Source organism: Prionailurus bengalensis, chromosome X (genome assembly GCF_016509475.1).
Source record: "Prionailurus bengalensis isolate Pbe53 chromosome X, Fcat_Pben_1.1_paternal_pri, whole genome shotgun sequence".
NCBI classification, from domain to species: domain Eukaryota; kingdom Metazoa; phylum Chordata; class Mammalia; order Carnivora; family Felidae; genus Prionailurus; species Prionailurus bengalensis.
Window position 1 is genome coordinate 128597508 of NC_057361.1, and position 16816 is coordinate 128614323.

General features: G+C 36.2%; 1 protein-coding gene across 4 annotated transcripts in view; it reads right to left on the reverse strand.

Annotated features, from left to right (window-relative positions):
- Positions 1-8022: 8022 nt before the first annotated feature.
- The window catches only part of TMLHE (trimethyllysine hydroxylase, epsilon), an 86471-nt gene continuing 77677 nt past the window's right edge, over positions 8023-16816 (reverse strand). For all 4 annotated transcript variants that reach the window (XM_043570432.1, XM_043570434.1, XM_043570435.1 and 1 more), the window contains 2 exons: positions 10753-10891; positions 8023-10355 (listed from right to left, as the gene is read on the reverse strand). In XM_043570432.1, coding sequence (XP_043426367.1) covers positions 10224-10355; positions 10753-10891 — 271 coding nt within the window. In that variant the 3' untranslated portion in view covers positions 8023-10223. The remainder of the gene's footprint in view (positions 10356-10752; positions 10892-16816) is intronic.

The following is a 16816-nucleotide window of genomic DNA, read 5'->3' on the forward strand; positions in this document are numbered from 1 at the left end:
TTGATAGAGACTGTATTGAATCTATATATTGCCTTCGAGATTATGGCCATCTTAACAATATTAAGTATTCATATCACTAAAACAGAATGGCTTTTCATTGATTTAGGCCCTCTTTAATTTCTTTCAGCAATGTTTTCCTTTTAGCAAATATAATCTTGCACATCTATTGTTAAATTTATTCCCCAGTATTTTATTATTTTCGATGATATTGTAAAAGGGATTCCTTTCGCTTTTTGGTAAGTTTTTATTTAAATGTCAGTTAACATATGGTGTATAATTAGTTTCAGGTGTGCAATATAGAGATTCAACACTTCCGTAAAACATCTGGTGTTCATCACTTGTGCACTCCTTAATCCCCATCACCTATTTAACCCATCCCCCCACCCATCTTCCCTCTGGTAACCATCAGTGTATTCTCCTTAGTTAAGAATTTGTTTCTTGGTTTCCCTCTCTTTTCCCATTCTATGCTTGTTTATTTTTTCTTTTTTTTTAAACGTTTATTTATTTTTGAGACAGAGAAAGATTGAGCATGAATTGGGGAAGGTCAGAGAGAGAGGGAGACACAGAATCCGAAACAGGCTCCAGGCTCTGAGCTGTCAGCACAGAGCCCGATGCAGGGCTCGAACTTATGGGCCACGAGACCATGACCGGAGCCGAAGTCGGATGCTCAACTGACTGAGCCACCCAGGTGCCCCTATTTTTTTTTTCTTAAATTCCACATAAAAGCGAAATCATATGGTATTTATCTTTCTCTGACTAATTTTGCTTAGGATATTATTCTCTAGCTCCTTCCATGTCATTGCAAATGGCAAGATTTCATTCTTTTTTATGGCTCAGTAATGTTCCATTCTATTTATGTGCAAACCCCATCTTCATAATCCATTCACCAGTCGATGGACATTTGGGCTCTTTCCATAACTTGGCTATTGCAAAGAATGCTGCTATAAATATCAGGGTGTATGTATCCCTTGAAATCAGTATTTTTGTATTCTTTGGGTAAATACGTAGTAGTGCAATTGTGGGATGTAGGGTAGTTCTACTTTTATTTTTTGAGGATCCTCCACAATGTTTTCTAGAGTGGCCTCTCTGTTACCCCCATCAACAGTGCAAGAGGGTTTCCCTTTCTCTGCATCCTCTCCAACACCTGATGTTACTTCTGTTGTTAATTTTAGCCTTTCTGAGAGGTGTGAGTTGATCTCTCATTGTAGTTTGATTTGTATTTCCCTGATGATGAGTAATGTTGATCCTTTTTTCATGTAGCCATCTGTATGTCTTCTTTGGAAAAACATCTATTCATGTTTTCTGCCAATTTTTTAATTGAATGATTTGCTTTTTGGGTATTGAGATTTATAACTTCTTTATAGATTTTGGATACTAACCCTATATCAGGTATGTCGTTTGCAAGTATCTTCTCCTATTCTGAACACTTGCTTTTAGTTTTGTTGATGGTGTCCTTCACTGTGCAGAAGATTTTATTTTGATGATGTCCCAGTAGTTTATTTTTGCTTTTGTTTCCCTTGCCTCAGGAAACATATCTAGTAAGAAGTTGCTATGGCCAGGGGCACCTGGGTGGCTCAGTCAGTTAAGCGTTCGGTCTTTGGTTTTGGCTCAGGTCATGATCTTGTGGTTCGTGAGTTTGAGCCCCACGGTGGGTTCCATGCTGGCAGCATGGGGCCTGCTTAGGAGTCTCTCTCTCTCTCCCTTTCTCTCTGTCCCTCCTCTCATCATGTTCTCTCCCTCTTTTAAAATAAATGAATAAACTTAAAAAAAAAAGAAGTTACTATGGCCAATAAAAGTAGTTATTGCCAGTGTTCTCCTCTCAGATTTTGATGGTTTCCTGTCTCATATTTAGGTTGTTAAACCATTTGAATTTATTTTTGTGTATGGTGTAAGAAAGTGTTCCAGTTTCATTCTTTTGCATGTTGCTGTCCAGTTTACCCAACACTGTTGAAGAGATTGTCTTTTTCCCCTTGGATATTCTTTCTTGCTTTGTCAAAGATTAATTGACTATAGAGTGGTGGATTGACTTCTGGGGTTTCTAATGTCTTCTATTGATCTATGTGTCTATTTTTGTCACAGTACCACATTGTCTTGATTACTACAGTTTTGTAATATTACTTGAAGTCAGGAATTATGGTGCCTCCAGCTTTTCTTTTCTTTTAAAAGGTTGCATTGATTATTCGGGGTCTTTTGTGGCTCCATACATGTTTTAGGATTGTTTGTTCTAGCTCTGTGAAAAGTGCTTTTAGTATTTTGATAGGGATTGCACTGAATGTGTAGATTGCTTTGGGTAGTATTGACATTTTACCAATATTTTTTCTTCCAATAAATGAGCATGGAGTGTTTTGCATTTCTTTGTGTCTTCTTCAATTCCTTTCATAAACTTTCTATAATTTTCAGAGTACAGATCTTTCACCCCTTTGGTTAGGTTTATTCCTAGGTATCTTATGGTTTTTGGTTAATTTGTGAATGGGATTGATTCCTTGAGTTCTCTTTCTCAGAAAGAGAGAGAGTTCATTATGAACTGCAACAGATTTCTGCATGCTGATTTTATATCCTTTGACTTTACCAAATTCATGTATCAGCAGTTCTAGCAACTTTTTTGGTGGAATCTTTTGGGTTTTCTATGTAGAGTACCATGGCATCTGCAAAGAGTAAAAGTTTGACTTCCTCCTTGCATTTTGGATGCCTTTTATTTCTTTCTGTTGTTTGATTGTTGTGGCTAGGACTTCTAGAACTATATTAAATAACAGTGGAGGAGCCAACATTCCTGTCTTGTCCCTGAACATAGAGAAAAAGCTCTCAGGTTTTCTCCATTGAGGATATTACCTGTGGGTTTTTCATATTTGGACTTTATTATTTTGAGGTACGTTCCCTCCAGACCTACTTTCTTGACAGCTTCTATCATGAATGGATGTTGTACTTTGTCAAATGCCTTTTCTACATTCACTGGAACGATCATATGGTTCTTATCCTTTCTGTTATTGATGTGATGTACCACATTGATTGATTTGCAAATACTGGACCAACCTTGCCTCCTAAGCAAATCCCAGTTGATTGTGGTGAATGATCTTTTAAAATGTATTCTTGGATTTGGTTTGCTAGTAGGATTTTTGCATCTATGTTCATCTGGGAAATGGGCCTGTAGTTTTCTTTTTTAGTGGAGTCTTTGGTTTGGGTATCAGGGTAATTCTGGCCTCCTAGAATTAATTTGGAAGTTTCCCTTCCATTTCTATTCTCTAGAATGGTTTGAGAAGAATAGGTATTAACTCTTCTTTAAATATTTGGTAGAATTCACCTGTGAAGCTATCTGGCCCTGGACTTTTGTTTTTTGGGAGATTTATTACTGATTGAATTTCTTTTCTGGTTACCAGTCTGTTCAAGTTTTCTAATTCTTCTTGTTTCAGTTTTGGTTGTTTATATGTTTCCAGGAATTAATCCATTTTTTCCAGGTTCTCCAAGTTGTTGGCATAGATTTTCATGATATATTCTTATAATTGTATTTCTGTGGTGTTGGTTGTTATTTCTTCTCTCTCATTTGTGATTTTATTTATTTTGTGTCCTTTCACTTTCCTTTTCAATAAGTATGGCTAGGGGGTTACCAATTTCATTATTTTTTTTCAAGGAACCAGCTCCTGGCCTCATTGATCTGTTCTAGTGCTTTTTTATTTTCTATATCCTTTATTTCTTCTCTAATCTTTATTATTTCCCTTCTGCTGGCTTTAGGCTTCATTTGTTGTTCTTTTTCTAGCTCCTTTAGGTATAAGGTTACATTGTTTATTTGAAATTTTTCTTGCTTTTTAAGGTAGGCCAATATTGTTATACACTTCCCATCTTGGGACTGCTTTTGCTGCATCCTTAAGGTTTTGGATTGTTATGTTTTTTCATTCGTTTCCATGTATTTTTTTAATTTATTTGATATCCTGGTTGACCCATTCATTCTTTAGTACTATATTATTTAACCTCCATGTATTTGTGGTCTTTCCATTTTATTTTCTTGTGGTTGAATTCAAGTTTCACAGCATTTTGGTCAGAAAAATATGCATGGTATTATCTCAATCTTTTTGTAGTTTTTGAGGTCTGATTTGTGACCTAGTGTGTGATGTATTTTGGCAAGTGTCCCATGTGCACTTGAAAAGAATGTGTATTCTGCTGTTTTAGGATGGAGTGTTCTGAATATATGTTAAGTCCATCTTGTCCAGTGTATCATTCAAAGTCATTGTTTTCTTGTTGATTTTCTGCTTAGATGATCTGTCCATTGATGTAAGTGGGGTGTTAAAGTCTCCTACTATTATTGTATTATTATCAATGAGTTTATTTATGTTTGTTATTGATTGTTTTATATGTTTGGGACCTTCCAAATTGGGTGTATAAATATTTACAATTATTAGGTCTTCTTGTTGGATTGTCCCCTTTATTGTGATATAGTGCCCCCTTCATCTCTGTTACAGTCTTGGTTTAAAGTGTAATTTATCTAAGTATTGCTACTCTGGCTTTCTTTTGATGTCCATTTGTATGATATATGTTTCTCCATCCCCTAATTTCAATCTGCAGATGTCTTTAGGTCTAAAATTTATCTCTTGTAGGCAGCATTTGGATGGATCTTATTTTTTTAAATCCATTCTGACACCCTATGTCTATTGATTGGGGCATTTACATTCAGAGTAATTTTGATAGATATGTACTTAGTGCCATTTTATTACATGTTTTGCCATTGTTTCTGGAGATTTTCTCTGATCTTTCCTTGTCTTTGTCACTTTTGGTTTCTCCTTTGCATTCAGAGAATCTCCTTTTTGCAGGGCTGGTTGAGTGTTCATGATCTCTTTTAGTTTTTGTTTGTCTGGGAAAGTGTTAATCTCTCCTATTCTGTAAGATAGCCTTACTTGATAGAGTTTCTTGGCTGTGGATTTTTCCCATTCAGCACTTTGAATGTATCATGTTAAGTCCTTCCTGGCTTGCTGAGTTTCATTGTGAAATCTCCAGCTAGTCTTATGGGTTTTTCCTTGTAAGTTAAGGAATTATTTTGTCTTGCTGCCTTTAGGATTTTTCTTTATTTCTATATTTTGCCAATTTAATTACAATATGTCTTGATGTTGGTCTGCTTTTGTTGATTTTGATAGGAATTCTCTGTGCCTCCTGGATCTGGATGTCTGTTTCTTTCCCCAGATTAGGGAGGGTTTCGGCTATTATTTCCTCAAATAAATGTTCTGCTCCATTTTCTCTCTATTCTTCTTCTGGGACTCCTATAATATGAATGTTATTATGCTTGGTTGAGTCTCTGAGTTTCCTAAATCTATTCTCATGTTCCATAATTCTCTCTTTTGTTCAGATTCATCATGTTCCATTATTTTATCTCTTATATCACTTCTTAATTCCTCTGCTTCTTCCATCTTGTGTTCATTGCATCAAGTCTGTTTTGAATCTCATTTATTGCATTTTTCAGTTCTGTTTTTTCCTCAAATGATATTGGTGATGATGATAAACAATTACTAAGTACTATTTATTGTGTACTGCTCACTATGGTACTCACTTTATACACATGACCTCATTTCATTCATCACAGCTTTATTAAGTAGATGACATTTTTAGCCCCACTTTGCAGATGAAGAAACAGAGGCTCAAGGAAGGAAAGTGGCTTCCCCAAATTTACCAGGTTAGTCAGAGGCAAAGATAGAATTCAAACCCAGTTTGGTTCAAGTCCATGCTCTTCCTATGACACTACTCTGCCTCAGTCAAGGCATCAGAGAGGGATCTAGAAAGCAGAAGCTGAGAAGATACTGAATATCTGAATTGGATGGAGTGGCCATCATCAATGGGACAAAGGATCAACCAAGGAGAAAGGTGGGGCTAGCAGAGAAAAACCTTCACTGACTTCACAGGTTCACCATAGCATTGACCCTTGTGATCTTCACTTGTGCATAGGATAAATTGCTATGTTTATCTACCTATAAAAAAGTAGGTTAGAACACCACTATGAAACTAACATGGCTTACCTAACTTAAGCCACCAACATGGCTTAAGATGATTTTCACAATTGTTAAAGATGCCTTCCAGGAAGGAAGCTTGGATTCCACTAATCAAGCTAATACTTTATATTCTGGTCCAGAAGTGCTCTGAGCAAGATGGAGGACAAAAGCCAGACTCACTGCTTAAAGCCAAGGAGTAGGATAGAACTACCCACAAACCCACCAACCCCTGAATGTAAATCTGACAACAACAATGAAAGAGAACCAAAAAATAAACTACTACCATATCTGCCAGGGTCTTTGGCTGTGGTGAGCTGTAGGCTTAAGGTGGTGAGGGCACAGACATGGCCCAACTTTACAACTAAGCCACCAGCTGGCCCTGTGAGTAGATCTTCAATATGCCCTAGAGTTCCCTGGGGCAGTGATGGGAATATTTCCTGTAAAATGGTTTTGACCTAACAACTGACATATTTTGCACAGTGTAGAAAGAAGGAAAAAGTGCTGAATGGATTGATTTCCTTCTATCATCAACCTTCTACCTTTGGAAGAAGTAAAATTAGAGAATGTGAAAAACACTTCTTTTTAAAAAGTGGGGGGGGGGTTGGATGTTTACAAACTATTTGTAAAACATCTAGATATTCTTATGGTTCTCTTAAGATTCTGTTGGAAGGAACTTAATAATGAAGATGATGATTACTATCTATGAATGATCAGCTAGACTGTAAATATGCACAAGGGGGAAGTAATTAATATTTATTTTGGAATATGGAATATAATTTTTTTTTGCTTTTTAAAACTCACTTTTATTTATTTTTTATATTAAATATAATTTATTGTCAAATTGGTTTCCATGCAACACCCAGTGCTCATCCCAACGGGTGCCCTCCTCAATGCCCATCACCCACTTTCATGAATTAAAAGCAGTTTCTGTGGCCAGATTTTCGAGGTTCTAACAACCTCTGACACTTATTTAGCCATGTGATCTTGGGTAAACCACTTAATCTCTCATTGCCTCTATTTATTCATTTATAAAATAGGTTGCTATGGGGATTAAAAGCAGTTATAACAGTGTCTGGCACACGGAAAGCACTATGAAAGAGTTAGCTATTATTATTGGTCATTATATGCTGTAAACATCTTATTTAATAATTAAAAATTTGTTAGAAAAACCTGTGAGGTAGGTATTTTCCTTACTCTACTCATATGAGAAAACTTAAGCTATGAGAGGTCAAACAAAATTACAGAGTGACAGAGCCTTTAGATGTTGCCTAGTCCAAGGCCTCCCTCCATTTTAAAGTGAAGAAAAGGGGGTGTCCAGGTGGCTCAGTCAGTTGAGTATCCAGCTCTTGGTTTTGGCTCATGTCATGATCTCATGGTTTGTGGGCTCAAGCCCTGTGTTGGGCTCTGTGCTGGGTTGGAGCCTGCTTTGGATTCTCTCTTTCTCCCTCTCCCCTGTCCTCTCTAAAAATAAATAAATAAAGTAAAAAAATAAAGTGAAGAAGAGAAAACTGAAAAGCAAACTATAGCTAAAATAGAGCCTAGAACTCAACAACAAGGCTCTTCCCTTCAGTGATTCTCAAACTTTGATGGGCACCAGAATGCCCCAGAGGGCTTTCCAAAACGCAAACTGCTGGATTCTACCCCCACAGTTTTTTATTTAGTAAGTCCAGGGTGGGGGCTGAGAATTTTCATTTCTAACAAGTGCTCAAATGATGCTGATGCTGCTGGTCTATTTTGGGGACCACCATAACACACCATAGTTTATCCATCTTTTTTCCTTTTCATAAAGGACTACACAGGTTGTGAGGGCACAGAGCACTCATACAGAAATGGGAACCAGTGATGAACCTAAGAAAAAGACATAGCTAGCAGCAAGAGGGTAGAGAGAACAATAGTCCTGGTTTGTGTGGTACTTTCCCAGTTTTAACACTGAGTTCTGAAGCCCAGGAAACCCCTCAGTCCTGAACCCTCCTTAATAGTTTGTTACTCTAGATGAAGGTAAACAAAAGTGCTGGTTAACTGCCAAACACAAAAGGACATATTTACTAAGAACATGGTAATTTCTGGTGAATTTATTTGAAAATGATTTATTAATTTATTCTTATTCCAACAAATTTGTATTATGTAGTGATTATGTTAGGTGCTATGGAACACTATGATAGGCGCAGTGCTCCTGACCCACAGATCCCATCCCACCTTAGCAAAAGGTAAAAGTAACTTTACACTGAGCTTGGTAGACAGAGACTCCATGCTTACATATTCAGGGACACAAGAAAGAGATGTAAAAAAGAAACATCTCACAAAGAAAGTTTTCAATGCACCATGGGCAATACTCAAATGATTACCTTCCTTCTTTCTTCCTGTGAAAAGAGTACATTGTAGAAAAGTATGGATTGAAAATTTAGGCGAGGGTGAAATAATTAATGAATCAAGGTCCTAGGTGAGACAGAAGGTAAAGGAAATCCTTTAGCGAGAAAGACTGATCTGTATCCCTGTCTCTCCAGAGCCCTGAATATGTGATTTGCTTGTTATAAATCAATGCTGACTGTAGTTAAAATATAATTTTCAAGGCTAAGTTAAGCAAGACTTCAAAAAAGGTAAATATCCTGATGAATACTAATGGTGACATATTTCAGGAGTATATAACAGTAGGGAGAATAGACTGCATGTTAAAGTGTTACTTCTGCTCTGATTGCTAACGGGTATATTCTTTAAAACCTAGACTTAATTATCAATCTTTTGACCTAAGGATGACAAATTTCATGAAGACCCTTAAAGATTCCTATATACTACAAATAAAATGGAGAAATATTTTGAGAACATACTTTAGGACACTGGATGAGTCAATAAGATAATGCATACATTACTAAATGTGAACTAGGGACTCTTTGTGAATATTAGATTAGACTCTACTCTCTATCAGAATATTGGTTTTGATTTGTGACTTCTATCCTCACTAATAATGCTTTTTTTCCTCTTGTGCACATAGTAGCCTGGATTCTCTTTCATCATTCTATAGTGGTCAATGAAGTTATTGTACAGCTTCACTTTCAATGAAACCTAGGGGAAAATAAGCCTCATACCCATCTCTCTGTCTCTCTACCCATATGTAAAGGAAGCCATTAAAAAAATAAAAGAAACAAGGTATTAAACTTAACCCTGTCAAATCTTAGCAATTAAAATGTGTAATATTTTAAGAGAAGAAAAAAAAGATCAGCAGAAATGGAGAAAACAGATTGCATCCTAAATTCCGTCAAAAGAAAAAATGCAAGTTTGGATAGTGATGTCCAATTCTTTGGAAGCACATTATCTATCATGATGAGTTCACTGAACAGTCTTACAGACTAACCCTCTGTACTCTCTTGTGGCATATGTGTGTATATATGCATTATCATATGGAACCTCAGAAGTCTCTAAAAACTTTCTGTAATTATCCCTCACACAATTATTGAACTGATGGTTTTGTTCCACAGGAGCTATTGTGACTTCATAGTTTAACTCCTCAAGAGATGACATGGATGGAGATAACTCTTCTTGTAAGATACAAACACGTGTTTGTATTTAGTTACTCCCTTATCACAGAGCTTGTGTTATGAAGCAATTTCTGTAGTATCTGTAGTTATAGGACACTGTAGGTATAAATGTAGGGTTTCAGTTAAACTCTTTAATCCACAGGTCTATGTAAAGGACTGTCCTAAGGTATCCTCCAGCTCACTGGTTCTTAAAGAGTGGTCTGAAAACACCTGTAAGGATCCTTGAGACCCTTTTAGTGGGCCTGTAGTTTAAAAACTATTTTTATGATAACACTAAGGTGATATTTGCCTTTTTAACTCCCATTATCTCATAAATGTATAGAGGCTTTTCCAAAGGCTACCTGATGTGTGATGATGTCATCTCTCTGATACTGAGAGGGATGTGTGATTTTGTGTTCTTGAATTTTAAACATTTCTCAGTCTTAATATCTAATACAGTTAGTATCAATAGATATAATCCACATCCAAGAACTTTTTGGGGTCCTCAATGACTTTTAATAGTGTTAACGTGTCCTAAGACCAAACATTTTGCTTTATCCTGCTTTATAAAGGCTTTGGTATTCCTAAAATGCTTTCCTTTCTAACTGATCTAGTTGCAACTTCTGTTTTGTGTGATGAGATAAAGAGACAATTTGAAGTAGATATTGACACAATATTATTCTGCTGATATGAAATTCTGGTAGGCAGGGTGTCGGGTGTGTTCATAATCCTAATGCTGTCAATTTTAAGCCTGAAGCCCCAAGAGACGAGCAGTGTTTAATACATCATCCCTTGTTAAATAGCAGCCACAGAGTTGGCGATAGCCAGTGAAGGATTCCCTGCCATGTAGGACACGCCAGTTGTCTATAAATAGAACCTGTGAATGGGCAAAAACAGAGAATAAAACACCATCAGAAAAAGGGCAGACCAAAGGAACTCTAAATCAGAAGAGATCACTTAAAAAAAGCTTTAGGTTGTTCTCTGATTACATTTGATGACATATTTTTCTTTTTGAGATTAAACAAACATTTGGAACTTAGGATGTGCATGGCCCTGCAGCAGGCTGGGTGGAAGTTACAAAGATAAGTTACAGTAGGTAATAGGTCCTGCACTTGACAAACTTGTTTCTTGAGTATTCTTTTACTCAAGAATACTTGAGTATCTATTGAGTATCTACACTGGCTTCATTTTATTGTTATTTGACATCTTTAAATCAAAATTATTTGACATCTTTAAATCAAAATTATTTGACATCTTTAGAGTTTGGCACCCACCCTGCCAGGCTTTAGTTTGACCCAAAACTCATTCTCAGGTCTCCTCAACTCTACTGTGAGAGTCCGGTGTGCTGTATACCAACGATGGACAACATCATAAGGCACAGTATTGATGACAGCTCTGTCATAGTTGTTGTATCTAAGATGAAATCACAAGAAGAAAAGATATCCTCAAACACATGTTAAAGACACCTTTTGCTTATTGAACAATTCTATATAAGGCCTTTTCTATATTCATTACTTGTCCTAGATAAGGTGAGAATAAGTCAATGTTTTCTTAGGAATATAGGACTGTAGAGAGGAGCTCCACTGCCTATTGACCATATATATATTTTTTCTTTGGAGAATCTGGGGGTAGGAGATAGAAGTAAGTTCTAGCTGGTTTCTCTTCTTAGGATATGATGTTTTATCTAAAGTACATTCTCTTGGCCAAATTTTACAGAAGCACTGGGGAAATATCTGAGCTTTCTATTCATCAAGCTGAGGTGGGCAAGAGAGGTGATACTAACATGGCTTTATTTTTAACAGAACGACTTAGAACTTCTAAGTGTTTCCCTTTGGGGGGAAAAGCCAAGCTATAGCTTAGTGGACAGTTTACCCAGGGATCTTCATTAATTCATTCATGTAAATCTAACATTTATATGAGCAGCTCCTATGTGCTAGGCGATGTCAGGTGTTAAAGACACAATGATGAACATAGCAGATGTGACCCCAGCCTTTGGGGAGTTTGCATTCTATTAAGAAAGACAAATGAAGAACAAGTAATAAATACATAGATAGTTACAGATGCTATAAAGAAAAAATACCGTAATGTAATAAAAAGTGATTGGGAAGTCTATTTCAGATGGAGTGTTAAGTGAGGACTTTTTTGAAGAAGTGACATTTAAGCTAGTACCTGTATGATAAGAAACCAACAATGTGACATGCTGAGGGAAGAGTGTTCCAGGAAAGAGGAATAGCAAGTAAAAAGCATTAGGATGGAAAGGAGTTTTATTATGTTTGCAGAACAGCAAGAAGGCCATGTGGCTGGAGCTAAGTAAGCAAGGGGAATAATAGGAAGGAATAATGTGGAGGAGATGGCCATAGGCCAGATCATGTATAACCTTTTAGGCCATGGTAAGGACTTTGGGTTTTATTCTGAGTACTATGGGAAGCCACTGAAAAGCCTTTGCCAAAAATATTGGATTTTTTTCTTTTTTTTTTTTTTTTTACTTAAGTCAAATTAACCTTTTACTGAAGTATAGTACATATACATAAAAGTACATAAATCATAAGCCTGATGAATTTTCATGATGTGAACACATTCCTTCCCCTAGCATCCAACTCAATAAACAGATCATTACCCATATCCCAGAACACTCCCTTGTCCCCCTTTCCCATCTTGTCTCTCCCCTAACTCAAGGATAACTACCATCATGACTTCTGTCACCAAAGATTAATTTTTCTTGTTTATAAACTTTATATAACAAAAAATACTACAGAATGTACTCTGCTGTGTCTGGCTTATTTCATTTAATATATTTGGGAGATTTATCATTGTTGTGTTATAGAGAAGTAGATCATTTATCCTTCATGCTGTATAGAATTTTATTTTGTGACTATACCATAATTTATTCATACATTCTACTGTTGATCGATATTTGAGTAGTTTCCAGTTTGGCACTTTACAAATAGTGCTGGTGGTGCTGATCCTTGATGGCAACATAGGAAACTCCCAAACTCACCTCCCCCCCTGCACATACCAAATCTATAGCTACACATGGCGAAACTTCCTCTGAAAGAAATCCGGAAACTAGCTGAGTGACTCCTAAACATTGGGCAAATGAAAAAAAAAAAACTCACATCAAAATGGGTGGAAGATGCTGAGACACAATCTTACTATAAACCCCACCCCTGGTGCAGTAATTAGGAGGGAACTCAATTCCAAGCTTCTCTCTGAGGACTGAAGAGTTAAAAGTTTCTTAATTGGCTGTCTACCCAAGGCTTAGTGCAAGGGAGCATACAGATATGCTCAGATCCTGGTCTTGCCTAGAAAGAAATCTACTTGTATACTTTAAAAGCTGCTAACCAAGAGTCTGGCTTCTAATTAGTTTGCATCTAGGTGCTGACTGATATCCTCCCTTTTGGGAGACTGACAGGTCTTGACACGCCATCAACTACTGGGAGGCACTAAGAACAAAAAAAAGTGGCTAAGACAATCATATAAGTTTGAGAAACAACCAAGAGCTAAGGCTGAGCTGATTTATGAGATCCATCTCCTACACAAGACCACTCTGTCAAGAGTGGGAGAGGTGGCTGTTTTATCTAATATGCAGGAACCAACACAGAGTGAAAAAAATGAAGAAACAGAAGAATATGTTCTAACAAAAGAACAAGGTAAAGCTCCAGAAACAGACCTTAATAAAATGGAGATAAATGGTATATTTGACAAAGGGTTTTTAAAAATGGCCAAAAGATGCTCACCAAGGTCAGGGGACCAATGCATGACAAAGTGAGAATTTTAACAAAGAGATAGAAAATGTTAAAAAGTAACAAACACAAATACACGCTGAAAAATACAATAACTGAATTTACAAAGTTAATAGAGCAGACTAGATAAAGTGGAAGAAAATATCAGCAAACTCAAAGGCAGAAAAGTAGAATTCATTCAGAGGCACAGAGACCCCTTCCCCCTCCAAATCAACTCAAGGAAGTCCACACCAAGATACATAGTAATTAAAATGGCAAAAAAAAAGAGTGATAAAGAAATTTTAAAGCAGCAAGAGAAAAAAGACAGTTAAATACAAAAGAAACTCCATAAGACTGTCAGCTGATTTTTCAGGAGAAACTTTGCAGGAAAGAGGGAGTGGAACGATATATTCAAAGTGTGAAAAGGAAGAAATCTGCAGCCAAGAATACTCTATCCAGCAAGGCTGTCATTCAGAATAGGAGAGAGAAAGTTTCCCAGATAGACAAAAACAAAAGGGGTTCATGACCACTAAATCAGCCCTACAAGAAACATTAAAAGGGGTTTTTTGAACAGAAAGGAAAGACCAAAAAAGTGAGAGTATGAAAGTAAAAAACAAAAGCATTAAAAATAAGTATTTCTCTAAAAATCAGTCAAGGGATTCATAAAAGAATGTAAAATATGACACCATATATCCAAAACATGGGGAAAAGAGGGGTAAAGAATTGGTTCAAACATAGATGGCCATCAACTTAATATAGACTTCAATATGCAGAAAATGTTACATACAACAAAATCATAACCACAAATCAAAAACCAGTAATAAATATGCAAAGAATAAAGAGAAAGGAATACAAGTGTATCATGAAAGAAAACCAATAAAGCATGAAAGATTGTTGTCTGATTGCTGAGGCTAAGACTTCCAGTACTATATTAAATAGTAATGGTAAGAGTGGATATCGCTGTCTTCTTCATGACCGTAGAGGAAAAGTTTAATTAGTTCTTCCCCATTGAGGATGATACTATCTGTGAGTATTTCATATATGGCCTTTATGATGTTGAGTTATGTTCCTTCTCAACCTACTTTGTTGAGGGTTTTTATCAATAATGGATGCTGTATTTTGTCAAAGGATTTTTCTGTATCTATTGATAGGATCATATGGTTCTTATCCTTTCTTTCATTAATGTGGTATATCACATTGATTGCTTTACAAATATTTAACCACTCCTGCAGCCCAGGAATAAATCCCACTTGGTCGTGGTGAAGAAGTCTTTTAATATACTGTTGGATTCAATTTGCTAGTATCTTGTTGAGAATTTTTGCATCCATGTTCATCAAGGATATTGGCCTATAATTCTCCTTTTTAGTGGGGTCTTTGGCTTTGGAATCAAGGTAATGTTGGCCTTGTAGAATGAGTTTGGAAGTTTTCCATCCATTTTTTTTTGGACCAGGTTGAAAAGAATAAGTATTAATTCTTTATTTTTTAAAAAAATTTTTAATGTTTATTTTATTTTTGAGAGAGAGAGAGAGAGAGAGCAAGCAGGGAGAGGCAGAGAGAGAGGGAGACACAGAATCCAAAGCAGGCTCCAGGCTCTGAGCTGTCAGCACAGAGCCCAACGTGGGACACGAACCCACAAACTGCAAGATCATGATCTGAGCCAAAGTTGGAAGCTTAACTGAATGAGTCACCCAGGCCCCCTTAACTCTTCGTTAAATATTTGATAGAATTCACCTGTGAAGCTATCTGGCCCTGGACTTTTGTTTTTTGGGAGATTTATATATATATATAATTATAAATTTTTTTATAACATTTATATAATTTTATAAAAATTATAAAAATATATAAAATTATATATAATATAAAATTATAATTTTATAAAAATTTTAAAATAAAATTTATATAATCATAAAAATATATAATTATATATAATATAATATATATATGTAAAATTTATTGTCAAATTGGTTACCATACAACACCCAGTGCTCATCCCAACAGGCGCCCCCCTCAATGCCCATCACCCACTTTCCCCTCTCCCCCACCCCCATCAACCCTCAGTTCTCAGTATTTAAGAGTCTCTTATGGTGTGCCTCCTTCCCTCTCTATAACTTTTTCCCCCTTCCCCTCCCCCATCATCTTCTGCTAAGTTTCTCAGGATCCACATATGAGTGAAAACATATGGTATCTGTCTTTCTCTGCCTGACTTATTTCACTTAGCATAATACCCTCCAGTTCCATCCACCTTGCTGCAAATGGCCAGATTTCATTGTTTCTCATTGCCAAGTAGTATTCCATTGTATATATAAACCACAACTTCTTTATACATTTGTCAGTTGATGGACATTTAGGTTCTTTCCAAAATTTGGCTGTTGTTGAAAGTGCTGCTATAAACATTGGGGTACAAGTGCCCCTATGCATCAGCACTCCTGTATCCCTTGGGTAAATTCCTAGCAGTGCTATTGCTGGGTCATAAGGTAGATCTATTTTTAATTTTTTGAGGAACCTCCACACTGTTTTCCAGGGTGGCTTTTTGGGAGATTTTTGATTACTGATTAAGTTTCTTTGCTGGTTATGGGTCTGTTCAAATTATCTATTTCTTCCTGTTTTAATTTCAGTAGTTTGTATGTTTCTAGGAATTTGTCCATTTCTTCCAGATAGCCCAGTTTGTTGGCATATAATTTTTCATAATATTATCTTATAACTCTTTGTATTTCTGTGGTGTTGATTGTGATCTCTCCTCTTTCATTCATGATTTTATTTTTTGAAACTGTTCTCTTTTATTTTTGATAAATCTGGTTAGGGGTTTATCCATTTTATTAATTCTTTTGAAGAACCAGCTTTTAGTTTTGTTGATCTGTTCTGTTTTTTGTTTGTTTGTTTGTTTGTTTGTTCTGATGGTTTTAGGCTTTATTTGGTGTTCCTTTTCTAGATGCTTTAGGCATAAAGTTAGGTTGTATATTCGAGATTTTTCTTGCTCTTTAAGGTAGGCTTGTATTGCAACATACTTCCTTCTTAGGATGGCCTTTGCTGCATCCCAAAAGTTTTGGACTGTTGTGTTTTCATTTTCATTTGCTTCCATGTACTTTTTAAAATTTCTTCTTTAATTTCCTGATTAACCCATTCATTCTCTTTTTTGAATTTAAATTCAAGTTAGTTAACATACAGTGCAGTATTGGTTTCAGGAGTAGAACCCAGTGATTCATCACTTCCATAATACACCCAGTGCTCATCCCAACAAGTGCCCTCCTAATGCCCATCACCCATTTATTCTTTAGTAGGATGTTCTTTAACCTCCATGTATTTGCAATCTTTCCAATTTTTTTTTCTTGTGATTGACTTCAAGTTTCATACAATTGTGGTCCTAAAATATGCATGGTATGATCTCAGTCTTTTTTGGTACTTGTTGAGGGCTGATTTGTGACCCAGTATGTGGTCTATTCCGGTGAATGTTCCATTTGCACTAGAAAAGAACGTGTATTCTGCTGCTTTAGGATGAAATGTTCTGAATATATCTGTTAAGTCCATCCGATTGAGTATGTCTTTCAAAGCCATTGTTTCCTTGTTGATTTTCTTAGATGATCTGTCCATTGATGTAAGTGGGGTGTTAAAGTCCCCT